The 14,748-nt window shown below is 44.8% G+C and overlaps 1 protein-coding gene across 3 annotated transcripts; it reads left to right on the forward strand.

Annotated features, from left to right (window-relative positions):
- Positions 1-573: 573 nt before the first annotated feature.
- On the forward strand, positions 574-13,823 carry ADPRS (ADP-ribosylserine hydrolase). Of its 3 annotated transcripts, XM_076067209.1 has the most exons (7): positions 574-727; positions 1,107-1,229; positions 3,451-3,544; positions 5,172-5,385; positions 6,410-6,588; positions 9,608-9,705; positions 10,122-13,823. In XM_076067209.1, exons 1-7 carry the CDS (start codon positions 589-591, stop codon positions 10,472-10,474), a joined length of 1,200 nt encoding a protein of 399 aa, XP_075923324.1. In that variant the 5' UTR covers positions 574-588; the 3' UTR covers positions 10,475-13,823. The 3 variants fall into 3 exon arrangements, with proteins under 3 accessions (XP_075923324.1, XP_032810543.2, XP_032810544.2); XM_032954652.2 differs by lacking the exon at positions 574-727 and having other exon boundaries at positions 1,107-1,287; XM_032954653.2 differs by lacking the exons at positions 574-727; positions 1,107-1,229 and adding an exon at positions 1,235-1,333.
- Positions 13,824-14,748: the final 925 nt, after the last annotated feature.

Here is a 14,748-nt window from a genome sequence, read left to right on the forward strand (position 1 = left end):
TGCCGTACAAAAACTGGAGGAAGGGCCTTTGCTATTGATGCCCCCAGGGTCTGGAATGCTATTGCCAATAAACTGCAACTTGAATCACTACCTATGAGAGCTTCACTCAAAACTGCTCTAGAGGAGTTGTACAACCCTAGCTGCCACTGCTATTCAGTGGCCTAAAATATGGCTCTAGATTTTGGTGTTATAATTTATTTATGTAGTTTATTGTTAAAAATTCGGTCACAGTCCCTATGATCACTGTTACATTGGATTTATGGCTTTTATTTTGGTGATTTCGAAAACGTTTTTTTTGTTTTGGCCATGTTTTTGTTTATTGTAGTACGGAGTTAGACTGATGGCCTTAATCTTAGTTGTCTTGTGGTTGTTGTTGTTATTTGACTTGCATCCCACTGGGATTTTTGCACACAGCGTTGGTGTACGGTGCTATTTCAGGAATATTTTGATATTTTTGTCCTGGATTTTCTGTTTGCAGAGTCACATACTCACTTTAAGATGTTTTCTTGTTCATGCTTTTTGTTTGTTGCGGTTGCACCCGATTCAAGAGCCGAATGGCTCACAGGGCTATACCAAAATAAATTAACTATGAACTATGTCCACACAACGCTCGCGCGCGCGAGGGAATCGACGCTGAACTCCGCCGCTAAGATCGCGAATCGATTCCACGGCTCGTCACGGGAAGCAACGCCACGGAGGCCTCCCCATTGGCCGACACGGCGACCACGTGCGCAGAGAAGACGCTGGACTGTGTGGGGGTCTCTCTCTGTGTGTGGGGGCCTCTCTCTGTGTGTGGGGGTTTATCTCTGTGTGGGGGTCTCTCTCTCTGTGTGGGGGTCTCTCTGTGTGGGGGTCTCTCTCTCTTTGTGGGGGTCTCTCTCTGTGTGTGGGGTCTCATTGTGTGGGGGTCTCATTGTGGGATCTCATTGTGAACGGGGTCTCTCTGTGTCGGGGTCTCATTGTGAACGGGGTCTCTCTGTGTGGGGGGGGTCTCTCTGTGTTGGGGGTCTCATCGCGTGGTAGGAGTGCGTGGTGTGTGTTGTGTGTGTGGTGGTGGGTGGTGGTGGTGGGTGGTGGGTGGGTGGGTGGTGGTGGTCTCTGAGCAGGGCCCCATGAGCGCCTCGCCCGCCGCCTCGGCCCTGGAGCGCCTCGCCCCCCGCTTCCAGGGCGCGCTGCTGGGCGCGCTGCTGGGGGACGTCGTGGGCTCCCGCTACGAGGGCCGCGGCTTGGTGAGCCCCGCGGGTCTCGCCAAGGACGCCCGCAACTTCCACCTGCGACGCAGTGATGGTGCGGGACACAGTGGGCAACCAACGATCCACAGCCGGTGTAGGCGGTAATAATTATAGTGGCGGGGGGGGGGGGCGTTCATAAATTACTTCACGCGATTCTGGACGACTTTTGACCCCCCCCAACTGCGTCACACAAAGTCAGACCCCCCCCTCTCCTCAAATGTGACGTCACAAAGCTCTGCCCCCCCCTCCCCCGAAAACCATATTTCCATTTTGAAAATGAAACACGCTTCAAATCGCTTTAAACTATTGTCATTGTAGGGCGTATTTAATGTGGCGCTACACTCTTGATGTTGTAGGAGTGTTATAACAATTAGTGTCGTTATAACAATGCTACATTTATTTAAAGTTGCGCATTTTGATGTAACGTCACATTTCTCAACCACCCCCCCCCCCCTCGTCACACATCGTCACAAATGTCTGACCCCCCCCCCCCCCAGGTGCGTGACGTCATTTATGGGCGGCCCCCTAGACTGTTGCGGCAAGTGTTGTTTGCGAGTATCAAGCACAGATTGAAGGCCGATAAGACACGTAGAGGGAAGTGAGGGTGGTCAGCAATCACGCCCGGCCGCCTTTGTCTTCCCAGTGGTTATGTGTAACTACACACCAGGGTACTCATTTGAGGCCGAGTCGACCTAGGGGAGGCCCAGGACCGGTTGTCATAAATCGTCGCCGGTGTTGGTCAGGCCGTGTTGAGGGAATAGAACTCTGTTGGTCCGGCGTGGTTTGTAACGCAGCGCGCTAACCGCTGCACCACCGCTCCCTTAACTAAACACAGACAACGCTCACAACACGAGAGGCGCACGACCCCACTGCACCCTAACAGCCGCCGTTCGCCAATACGTGGCGGCGGCGTCACCACCACGGCGTTTGTGCCAGGCTAGGTGGCACCTTGAAGGGCCACGTGAAGTGTCGAAGGCTCGCCGGCATGGTCACGTGGCTGACCCAGCCGGTGCTATGGGTCTCGCCACCTGAATCCCCTGCTGTGTGAACTTGCTGATATATATTTAGCCGCCTGGCGCTCCGCTCGTGAGAGTGGCTCTTCCGATTATCGTCGTCGCTGGTTGTTGTTGTAGGGCGACCGCCTCCAACTGCCCAGCAGCGTCCTTAACGATCCTCCTCCTCGTCCACAGAGACCGATCTTGATACCACTGGTACCGGTCATCGGCAACCACTCGGTTCCACATCCTCCCGTACCATATCAGTCCATCTAGCCTAGGGGCCGGCAACCTGCGGCTCCGGGGCTACATGCGGCTCTTGAAGGACTGCAGTTCGGCTCTTGAAATTCGAACAGAAATGGCTCAAATTATTATTTTGATTGCCGACCCCTGACGATGGAAGTCCAGATTACCATGGAAGTCCAGATCACCATGGAAGTCCAGATCACCATGGAAGTCCAGATCACCATGGAAGTCCAGATCACCATGGAATTTCAGATCACCATGGGCAGGAGTCAGCAACCGGTGGCTCCAGAGCCGCACTGCTTCGTGACCATCTTGCATTCACATGCATTGCGGCTCTTGAAATATTGAGTCATTTTTTTTGCCGAATTCGTTTTGCACCCGGCCAAACAGCAGCCGATTGGACATGGGGTGCCCGGGCGTGTGGGCTGCATGACCCAGCAAACGCAGCCTCGTTTGCGAGAGGAGCTCACTGATGGGGCTGTGTCCAGATCTTTCAAGGATCTGTGAATTCCTTACACAATCCAGTCTGGTTAAACTCAGAATGGATCATAATCAGTCTAGCCTGAATGTATAAAACCGACGCAGATGTTCCTTCGAAGTGGTGCATGTTTTGCAAGCATAGAGAAGGGAGGGTATGACTAGCCGAGAAGACCTGAAGCTTCGTATGGAGCCACAGGCCAGGTAACTTTGACACAGCGTTACGCAGCCGATGAAAAGAATGCTGCTCGATCGATTCACACACATTTTTTATTTAAATGCTATGTTTTCATCTACGGCATTTGGAAGCCTACTGCAATCACAACTTGCTGAAGTTGACAAGCGTTTTCTCTCCTCGGGCCTATTGAGCTGGATTCTGGCTTGTCGCAAGCTTCTCAACTCCTGGGAGCCACTTTCACCGCTCTGGATTTACGTGCATAAAAAATACAAATTGGTCTCGTGTTCTTTTGTTCATGCTGAGATGTTTTTCCTTATCGTAGATTTTCTATACACGGATGACACTGCCATGCTGAGATCCGTGGCACAGTCCCTCATCGACAACGGACGGTTCGATGCTCAAGACATGTCTCAACGGTAATGGAGCCATCCACACCGGTCACACTATATATATTTTTTTATGATTGCTGGAGCTAACTGGAAACGCCCATGAAATTCCACGGTTTAAGACTCCCAATAGATTTTTTTTTCCCCAGAGGCTTTCAGTACGGACCCTTGATCTTCGATATGGGATGCGATAATACAGAACTGTCATATCCATGGCCCTATTTCCCCAAATTTCTATTCATGGCAGCTGGAGAGTCTGTGAAAACTCTTATTCACGATCCTATATCTTAATATTATATTTTACCTATAATGCATAGCAAAGTGGCTTCCTCATGCAATTTTTACATGGATACGAGAAGTAGCTCGCCACATTACTCCAAATCCGCTCCGCTATCTGTGAGTTTAAACATAAGATGCCTGTGATTAAAGAAAGTGCATGGGCGGAAACTTGCTATGATCACAAGACAACACACAGTAATGCCCTAATTGGGACACGAAGACAGAGGCAGAGACACGACCTAGTTTTTGAAAGTCGACCGAGAATTTTGGATCGTTTGGTCAGGATTAAAGCAAAGGTCACCAAACTCTGTTGCAAAATAATCCTTCACTTTTAATTGGAATATGTGGTGTCCTTTGCATGGTTGTAAAGTTCTGAAGGAGAGGTTTCCAATTATGTTTATGTATTCTTGGTAGCTCCTGTAGCTTGGGGAGTTGTGGCTTGTAATGTTGAATTTGACCTGATGAGCACCTTAAAAAGGTCAACTCTACAATGATCCACAACTTGTAAGCTATTTGACCCACTGACCTCCAGTTTGGAGTTCTATCACATCTCTGGTATCTATGTTCTCCCTTTGGTGGAGAAGACTACATTTTCTCGTGGAAATGGATATTTTTTCTCTGTATCCCTATCTCCGCTCCAACAATAATCCAAATATTTAGAAGCCGACACCTGAACAAATGGGAGAGTGACTCCTAAATTGGGAATGTTCGATTCTTCAGATGTAATCCATGTGTTGTATATATCACTGCAGTCAAATTTCATGTTACAGTGAGAGCGACGAGGTTAATTCAGTCAATTTCTGTACTGCCATCTCCTAGCCACCCTGGCAGATAACTGATTAGACGAGTGCATCATGTTGATGCACTTTTATTTTCGTGCTGATGTTCTTTGCACGAGAAAACATGCTTTACCCTTTAAATTTTAATTCCGGCAAAGTAGCAGTGCAGTAGTAACATTCCTGCTTCTCAGTAAAAAGTGCCTGGATTATATTCCTGACTGGTTCCTTCTGTGTGGAGTTTGTGTGTTCTCCCCCTGTTCTGCATGTATTCATTCCATAGCTAAAAAAGAAGCATGCAGTGCAATTATTATTGGACAAACATCCCAATGCTTAAAAAAATACCTGCAAATTACTCAATTGGGCTTACATGCAGCAACATCGCCCCCTACTGCGAAAACTTGGCAGGCCCCTCCTGAAAAGAGTCTTGAGACTCAGGTCGGGCTTCCTAGGTAAGCAAACAGAATAAGTAATAATGATTAAGAATAATTCCCAGTGTAAATAAGTTGCAACATTATTTTAAGTCGTTTTTAACTAAATATTATTATGGACAAATGCATTGAGCGTATTTGCTTTAATTGCGACGCTTTTCTGTTTTTCAGATTTGCCAAAGAATACCAGAAGGAGCCACTGCGTGGCTACGGGGCGGGCGTGGTGACTGTGTTTGAGAAGTTTCAGCAGCGCGCGTACGCTGGCGACGATGTATTCACGCCGGCGGCTGAGCAGTTTGAGGGGCGCGGTTCCTTCGGCAATGGTGGTGCCATGAGGGTCGCACCGGTGGCTCTCGCTTACCCCGCCACTGCTGATGTTAAACACGTAGGTAAATGCAGTGGACATGTGTCTAACCCGATGATGCGTGTTTAAATAAAATCTATTCAAATCCAATCTACATGTAGAAATACGTTACGCGCGCTTACCCGGGTATGGGCTCGCCAGGTCTCAAGCCTCTTATTCAGGAGGGTATTGTGATGTTTCTTTTCAGTGGGGTGCAATGTTGCGTGTAATCGCAATTGAGTAACTTGCAGGTAGTTTTTCAGCATTGGGATGCTCAGCCTTTTAACAGTTACATTGTACGGCTTTTTTTTGTATGGGAGAATACTGGAGAACCCAGAGTAAAACCATGTAGAATGGAGGGAGAACATACACACTCCACACAGAGAGGTGTCCGAGTCGGGAACTTAACGGGTATTGGCCAAACCGATTGCTGAAAAAAATCCCTGCAAATTATTTGATTGGGATTACACAGAGCAGCTGCATCACCCCCTTCTGCGAAAGCTTCTGCAGGACCCTTCTGAAAAAAACAATATTGAGAATTGGGGAGACTTTCCTGGGTAAACAAGTGTAATGATAATACAGTGGACTTTCAATTATCCACTTGCGGTTTATCCGATTTGCTGATTAACTGCGCACCTGAGATTTTGACATAAATTAGAAACTCATGGATTTTTCCCTTAAGGCCAAATTCATCATGTAAAAACAGTTATACATTTATATTATTAGAAATGTTTTATTACAAGTCACGTGCTTAAACCAAGCACATATGTGCTCTGGTTAATCCGAAATCCACGTGATCGCCTCTACAGTACAGTAGTTGCATATCTTTACAACAATGGGCGGAGTTTGATTGATGTTGATTGGTGTGGCTGTGCTATCCACTTAGTGGGCGGACTCTTCTGTGCGGGAGCAGGAAAGTGTTTGCCACTGATCCGTGGAAAATGGTTATATTTTTGGATTCTCTGCTGTCCTCCCCGTCATTAGCGCGGATAATCAAGAGTCTGCTGTAATATATCACGTGTTGTGTGTGATTCTCGCCATAACAGTGCCTTCCGTTTTGCTGCAGATCGCCAGATTGAGTGCACGCATCACCCACGCCAACTCCCTGGGCTACAACGGCACCATCTTGCAGGCCCTTGCTGTGCATTTTGCGATTACGGAGGATAACATTTGTGCTTTGACATTTGTTGACAAACTAATACAAGAGATGCTCGAGGTCGAGGAATCCTCAAATGACAAGGCAAGGTTGGTTATTCGTTAACTTTTTTTTACATTTCCTGAACCAACATTCAGACGATTATAAAATATTTAAGGTTCAAGATTTTTCTGACTTTCCTCCAGCAGCAATCGACTGTATTGACATTGGCTATTTTGTGGACCAGGCCATTAAAACAATTTCCTTGTTTATTTCTCCGATATAATTTTTGCAATATATTGTAATGTGGCTGTGCCTCTGAGAGTGGCCCTCCTTGCCTGGGTCCTCTTATGAGATTTGTGTTCTTGTTGTAATCTCAGTGGAGCTATTTCATATTTTTTCATTATTTGATCACTTCTATTTTTTTTGTATTAAGCCTGTGGACTTTGAGAGCCTGGTTGACTGCGTTATTTCCACCGATTCAAATGCTTTTTCATAGGACTTCTACAAAAGCTAAGCGTAATAGTCCATAATAGAGGTTTTTGGGTTAGATCGAGTAAATATATAAATGTGTCGTTAAAACCCGCCACCACCCGACACAACCAACTAGTAAGGATTGTTCTGTTTACGTGACAACCCTTACTAGTTGGCTGTGTCTGGTGGTGGCGGGTTTAAACGACACATTTATATATTTACGCGATCTAACCCAAAAACCTCTATGATGGATGATATTCAATCTTGATTTGAAGCTTTCATGACTGCAGGAATCCATACTCTTTGGTTCTTTCGGTAAAGTCACGTAGGTATAAAAAATAGATCACCACGTTTCGATCGCAACACAAGCAATCGTCTTCAGAGGGGGAAATCTGCTGAGGCAGGCTGTTTATAAAGGTTTAGAGATGGGCGGGGCAGCTCATGTTAATGTAGGGGAGGTCTCCGTAACCTGCAGTCGGTCTACACCAATCAAAGAGCTGTTTATAAAGGTTTAGAGATGGGCGGGGCAGCTCATTTTGATGTAGGCTCGGCGAGGGCCCGGAAATTTGCTTGTAAATGTTGGTCGCAAAAGCCTACGTGTTAAGCGTAATGGTAATTGATATTCATTTGTCATTGAAATCTGATGAGTAAGCGACAAATGATAGAAATATTTGTAACTCCAGCTTGTTCATGTGTGGGTTGGCCTCAAAAATATCCATTATTCGGTTGTATGTTTGTTTGTTGAACTTCTTTCGCACCATATGTAACCAAGCGTGCTAATCAGAGGTGCGGGGGGAATTATAGAAAACGAAACCAATCAGTGACGTGTGATGAGATGCTCATGGTTTAGTAGCTGGTTACATCAGTTGTGTTTTCCCTTCTAAATTGAATAATAATTTAGGCATATTTCCATGACGGAGGCATTGCATAGCTTGTAAGCATTAGAAAATAGTCGTGCTACTTTTATGAAGAGGTCACAGTTTTTCCATCTGGTTTGGGAGCTTTCTCATTTTTCTTCCTGCCAAGAGAAGTGGTCACTATTTCACGTGTGATATCTGAAACATCCTCACATCGCTAAGTTTTTGTAGAGTCTCATTGATCGCTGGGAAACTCTATCCCATATATCTAAAATCTTCAGTTTTTATTCCTGGAGGGACTAAAATTCCCACTTCATAATAACCATCATATTTCCCTCTATGATGGACAATGTTTCCCACTAAGTACAAGTGCGAAATTAATTTATCCTGACCTTACCAAGGCCATGTCTCGCATTTCTGTCAGGTGTGTGTGTGTTCTGCCTGTAGGTTGACTTGATTTTTTTTCCACTGTGTAAATGTGGCTCATCTTACAGAGATCAGTTCTAGTCTTTATAATGATGCGTGTTTACCCAGCCAAGCCTCATTGAGTCTCCAGACTTTTTTCAGGAGGGTGCTGCCAAGTTGTTGTAGTTGGGGGTGATGTTGCTGCTGTGTGTAATCTCCATTGGTTAATTTTCAGCTGATAATTCATTGTGTAACAAACATGTTTTTCTTGTTCCTGAGTAGGAAGTGTTATCTTTCAATTGCTTATGCCTGTTTTAACAACTTAACACCTGTTGTGTTGCCAGATAAAAGGGGAAAAGCCTATTCTCATATTTTGATGCTCACCCCGAGCTCCCATTACTCTGATAGTGGCATTGTCTTTGTGCTGTACGCCTTGTTGGCGTCCTCTGGTCTAACACCATTTGAGACGAGGCTCAAAAGAAAGCTGTCTCTGGTGTGGACCAATCAGTTTCAAGGACAATGCCAATATATTATCAGAGTATGTTTTTTTTTTGCATTCTGACCACAAGTATTGTGGTTAATGCAGAGATGATTCCTTGTAAAAGGTTTCAGTTTGGTGTTTTAACAACTTAACACAGCTGTTTTGTTGCCAGATAAAAGGGGGAAAACCTATTCTCATATGCCTCAAAAGTACAGAAAATGACTATTATTATTATTATTACCCACAAACTTGGCTTCTGTGACTAGGACACAAAAGCATTGTTAATAATCCACTCCATTAATAACACTGTATAACAAATCTATTATTTTTTTGTTCCTGGGTAGTAAGTCTTATTTCCTAATTGCTTCTGCCTCAAAAGTACAGAAAATGGCTATTATTGACCACAAACTTGGCTTTTGTGATCAGGACAGTGATATTTTGAAATGTACCTATTGTCAATGACAAAACGTGTGCATTTGTGTCAGGAAAGCAAAGTTTGTGGGGAATAATAGCCATTTTCTTTACTTTTGAGGCATAAGCAATTAGAAAGTAACACTGGCTACCCAGGAACGAAAATCTTGTTACGTAGTGATATAATAAATATGATGACGACTAATTCATGTTTCAGTTATTTCACTTTGTGAGGATGCAATGAGTGGATGTTGTATAAATGTACATTGTAAGCATTTCAGATTATTATAATAAAAGGTTATCATATCCTATATTCTTGGTTCTTTTGGTAAAGTCACGTAGAAGGGAAACAATATTTTATCTTTTTATTATTTTATTGTTTCCCTTCTACGTGACTTTACCGAAAGAACCAAGAATATTAATCCCTGCAGTCACGAAAGCTTTAAATCAAAATTGATCATATCCTGTAAATTTGTATAATTTTATTCTTTTTTTCCACAGTGCAAAAAGTGCAACACCCTATTGTAATAGGTTGGAGAAGATCAAGGAGTTCTTGAACCTGAAAGACGTGCCAAGAGAAGATGTTGTGCAGTATCTCGGTGAGACTTGAGGGGGAGTTTCCTTGTGAGAGTGCATTGTGTTGTTGCTCTGAAGACTGGGAAGATCGATGATCGATGTTCGGTCGCCGCGTCGACGGCATTTGTCGCGATTTCAAACTTAACAGAGTGGGCTGCGTGAATGCTGCTATCTTCCACTCCCAAAGCTTTGGCATCACCTATGATGCCACTTTCATTTCCGAATGACAATATCTTTAATACTGCACATATGAAACTGTTGATTTATGAATTGCTTATGGAACATTCTTTCACCCATCTCTGCTTTCGTTTAAGAGCTCTGCTTAGTCCTGAAAGATTTTAGTTTTAATGTTACATTTGAGTGTACCTGTGAACGGCATTCAATTGGACATGCAGCGATAACTAATGATCTTGATTGGATGTTTGCGTGACTCACGCAGGCAACAACGTGCAAGCCCTGGAGTCGGTGCCCACTGCCGTGTACGCCTTCCTGCGCTGCCTGCAGCCCGAGCCCGACATTCCCGAGGAGCTGGGCGGCGTGGCCCGCACACTGCTCTACGCCGTCTCCCTGGGCGGCGATACCGACACGGTGGCCAGCATGGCTGGCGCCATCGCAGGGGCCTATCACGGCGACGGTGGCTTGCCGGCCTCCTGGCTCGAGCTCAGCGAAGGCGTGCAGGAGGCCCGCACGCAGGCGCGGCAGCTGCTGGAGCAGTACCAGCGGAATCTCCGCAGCAGTAGCACGAGTGTGGATCGCAACCCCTCTCAAAACTGCAACGCTGAGCAAAAGTGAAGAGAAGCTTCTTCTTTGGTTCTTTCGGTAAAGTCACGTAGAATGAGAATAAAATAATAAATTGATAAAATAAAATAAGTGAGAATATTATTGTGTTATTTTATTTTATCAATTTATTATTTTATTCTCATTCTACGTGACTTTACCGAAAGAACCAAAGAAGATGAATCCTTGCAGTCACGAAAGCTTTAAATCGAAATTTGAAGAGAAGCTATGACCCCTTTTGCTAGACGTGGAGTTGGATGTTGAAAATCTATATTGGGTGGCAGGGCGGTGCAGTGGTGACACCCGTGCCTCATTAGCTAGAAGCTCCTGGGTTCAATAACGTATTTCTGTGTTGAGTATGTATCCATAGAGGTTTTTTGAGTATGTATGTTCTCCCCCCGTTCTACATGGGTTTCCTCTGGTTTTTCCCATAGCAAAAAAACACATACTTTGTAACTGGTATTGGCCAAACATCCCAGTTGTTGAAAAATTATCTGCAAATTACTCGATTGGGATTACTCACGATTGGCTACGTACGGTTGCGAAAGAAGTTCAGCGTACATGCTCAGAAGAATATATTGCCACTACTGCGAACGCTTGGGAAGGAACCCTCCCGCCTTAGGAGTCTTGAGGCTCAGGCTCTTCTGGGTGAACAAGCGTAATACAGAAATGTATGCTTTTGGAATTTTCAAAAAATAGCAAGCACAAACATGCATGAAGACACGTGATATTGTTCACATTGATAACTGCTAATTTTATTTTAGTATTTACGTCCAGGTAGTCCCAAACATACAAATAGCCGCACTTACGAACGAGTTTCTATAAGATGTTTTTTTGTTCACCATCCGAATTTGTGAACTCGCAAATGCGAACCAAACTGTTAAACTATTTTGTTTAGTGGCGCAATCCTCTGTTTGATGTAACGAGTAACAGCATCCCTCTGGGAGTGTGTACGCACGGACAAGTGTGTGAGTGAAAGTGGGGAGCGGTAGTGTCGCGGTTGGCATGCTCTGCCACTAACACAGCGACCCGAGTTCGATTCCCGCTCGTGGCCAACATCAGTGACGATTACCTGAGCTGGTCCGGGGCCTTCTCTGGTCGACTCGGCCTCAAATGAGTACCTGGTTCGGTGTGTAAACATCGCTACTAGGAAGACAAAGATGACCGGGCATGGCGTCGGCCACCCACCCCCTTGTGTGTCTTTGCGACTTTCATAGACGCTGCTCAGTAACAGCACTAGCCCCAACAGCCTATGTAAGCTATACGGGGGATTATTGGTGTACGTCAAGTACGTGCACGCATGCACGTGTGTGTGTGTGCAATTGTGAGGACTCATTACCCCCCTTCCAACAAGCAAGCCTGTATCAGGACTCGAGGTAAGCGAAGATTACTCAGTTTTTTTTCTATTTACTTTATTTTATGTTTTATTTACCGGACAATTTATTACAGTATTACATGCACATTTATACTATTTATTTTTACCAGTTAAACAATGTTGTTGAACCGTAACACATTTGATCACACTGACCATATAAAAATGATTTATTTTAGCTGGTAAAGCAAAAATATATATTTATATTACCAGGTAAAGTCCACTGAACTATATAGCTCTTTTTCAGAAGTGACCTGGCCACAAATTATAGCTCAACGAAGTGGCTTATGCTGAAATGTATAGCAGCCAAATAGTCTTAAGCACACGTTGATTCTAAATGTGGAGGGAAAAACCGGAGGACCCGGAAAAAAATCCACGTGGCCACGGGGAGAACATGCAAACTCCAAATATACAGGTGTCGGGGTTTGGATCGAACCTATTTGTATTTAAATAGGACATTGTGTTTTGACTTACGAACCATTCGACTTATGAACGGGTCTCAGGAATGGAACCCATTTGTAAGTCGCGGACTGCCCTATGCATATTTTTATGAGTGTGTCTTGAACTTCTTTCACACCGTACGCAGCCAGCCATGATAACCGGAGGTGCGGGGGAAGGACAATAAAATAAATACAATATTTATACTGAGCCAACTTGTGGATTAAGTAAGCGTCCCCATCAATTTACAGGAAATATGCAGCCTAGAATGCCAATGTTCATCAATGCAAATATAATGTGTTGGCTTTCTGCATCATACCCTATTTTACTCTCCAGCATTAAAACCGCTGAAACTGTTTGAAATCGTGTTGTCTTTGTCCATGCTATTGTGTGTTGAGTCCAGATAAGGCTCGGCTGGCAGGCGACAGAGATCATGAACATCAGCAACAGCCTTGATCTATATGCACTTCTGACTAAAGGTTTCCCCAAGCCATCGCCATCTCGCACGGGGTCATGGTACAAAACTCCATGCAGGATCTGCGCACGAGGCGATGGGATGTCCTGTTCAGCATGTTCCCTCATTTGCCTCCCATTCTGTCAGTTTCGACCTCGGCCATCATCCCGTTCTCTGGATATGCCCTGCCCAAGCCCACTTAAGAGCGATCAATGTCTAAAGCGGGTGTTCTGAGCCATGTATTCCTCTTTCTGTCAGTGTCCCATGTTGCGAGTTCATGCCCAAGCAACAGTAATATCCACATGCCCTTTGTTTTTGTCATTCCGTCACCTCATTACGTTCTTGTAACATTCATCCCCATGAGACATTAAACTCGCTGTTGGCCAATCATAGATGGTTAATTTGTTCTATATTGATGAATGAGTTTTTGTTATTTGTTCCTGTGCACCACTGCCAATGCAGTATCGTAGACAATTTTAAATCAGAAAATGGGTCTCTTCAGTAGCATCACAATGCAACATGGTGGTTACCCGTGGTGTAATATGTCGGCAGCTTTTAAAATGGGTTTCTAAATACAGATCAATGTATACATGTTTGACTTATGAAGAGTTTGTGACCAAATGTCTAAGAACGGGTAACTGTTCATATTCCAATTTGAGACTTCATCTCAAAACATTCTTAAATTAAATGTATAGCAGGGCCCCATGATGTGTAATCTCTTGCCATCGTTCGCTCGGCCTCTGCCGTAGAAACGCTGCTGATTATTTATTCGAGAGGCAGTGGTACTGATGAGTGTGCTACCTACGCATGTGCATCGCTGCCAGCATCGCAAGCGTTCTCGAAGTGGTCAAAGACGTGTGTCGACGTGTCCCGAAGACGTCACGAGGTTGATCTCCGATGTCAGGAAGTTGAATATCTAGCAGCTGTTTTTGGTCGGTTAGCTTTTTGTTTCTGTTTGGATTCATAATGTGGCGCTGTTTGATCATGTTGTACACGAGCTGTATATATATTAAACTGTCGTTTTGTCAAGTGGTGAAAGCTAATTAAAGCTATGTGCTCATGATAATGACGATTACAATAAAACATTACCGTACAATGTGGATTTATATAGTGTCTAAATGTGAGCGCATCTTAGGAGGCTGTACAGAATCGGCGGGAATCTTTAGAAGTGGCACTCGGTCATAGGCAGAGAAGAAGATGAAGGTCGTGGCCTGGGCAAGACTTGGGGCTGGGGGTCGACAGCAGTGCTCGATTATCCTCGTAGCAAAAGTAGCTACATATTATGTAGCTACGGGCCCCGCACTTTAAAGGGCCCCGCGCTAAATGCTTTCAAGCTATCAATTCCGGTTCAGTGATTCTGCAGTTGCTCTATTACTATAGTACTATACCGCCTTCAACTTTTATGAACGACTGACTGGGTGTTTAATGTTATCTGGGTGTTTAAGGTTATCTGGCTGTGGAGCAAATTAAATAACTTTACTATGCGAGTTAAAAAATTGTGTTTTCATATGAATGTTCTTTTTTTAAATTTAAGGCCCCTTTATAACATATGCTACAGGCCCCGCATTAGCCTAATCGGGCACCGTCACCACGATCGACATTGAACCTGGTCCAGGATGGGTCTCGCACCGAGCAGACGGCCTGGGAGCAGGGGCAGCCCGTCCGTACAGGCGAAATCGGGCGGTCGCCTCGGGCGCCAAGCTAAGTGGGGCACCAAATTCGATGGAAAAAATAACGATGTCACGTAAATTCACGCGAGCGTACAGAGGGAATATGAATTATAATTAATTTCTCAACATTTTTGAGCATGTATTGGTTGGAAAGACGGGCCGACGGAAAAACCGAATACTTTTTGGGTTGGGATCGCTTAAATGTGTCGTTAAACCCGCCACCACCCGACAGCCAATTCGTAAGGTTTGTCACGTTAACAGGACGTGCCAATTCGTTGCCTTGTACAGCAACACCCGTGTGTTGCATTATGGATATTGGTCGCGAAAGCCTACGCGTTAAACAAATTATCTTGTT

This window comes from Petromyzon marinus, chromosome 15, assembly GCF_048934315.1.
Source record: "Petromyzon marinus isolate PM22_M1 ecotype Great Lakes invasive population chromosome 15, UKy_Petmar_22M1.pri1.0, whole genome shotgun sequence".
Taxonomy (NCBI): Eukaryota; Metazoa; Chordata; class Hyperoartia; order Petromyzontiformes; family Petromyzontidae; genus Petromyzon; species Petromyzon marinus.

What these genes read in the sequence shown, in the direction of transcription:
- ADPRS (XM_076067209.1), top strand. Translation starts at nt 589, where the DNA reads ATGAACTATGTCCACACAACGCTCGCGCGCGCGAGGGAATCGACGCTG. An exon ending in TTGGCCGACACGGCGACCAC is followed by an intron (nt 728 to 1,106) that starts GTGCGCAGAGAA and finishes GTCTCTGAGCAG; the next exon opens with GGCCCCATGAGCGCCTCGCC. An exon ending in CCACTGCTGATGTTAAACAC is followed by an intron (nt 5,386 to 6,409) that starts GTAGGTAAATGC and finishes GTTTTGCTGCAG; the next exon opens with ATCGCCAGATTGAGTGCACG.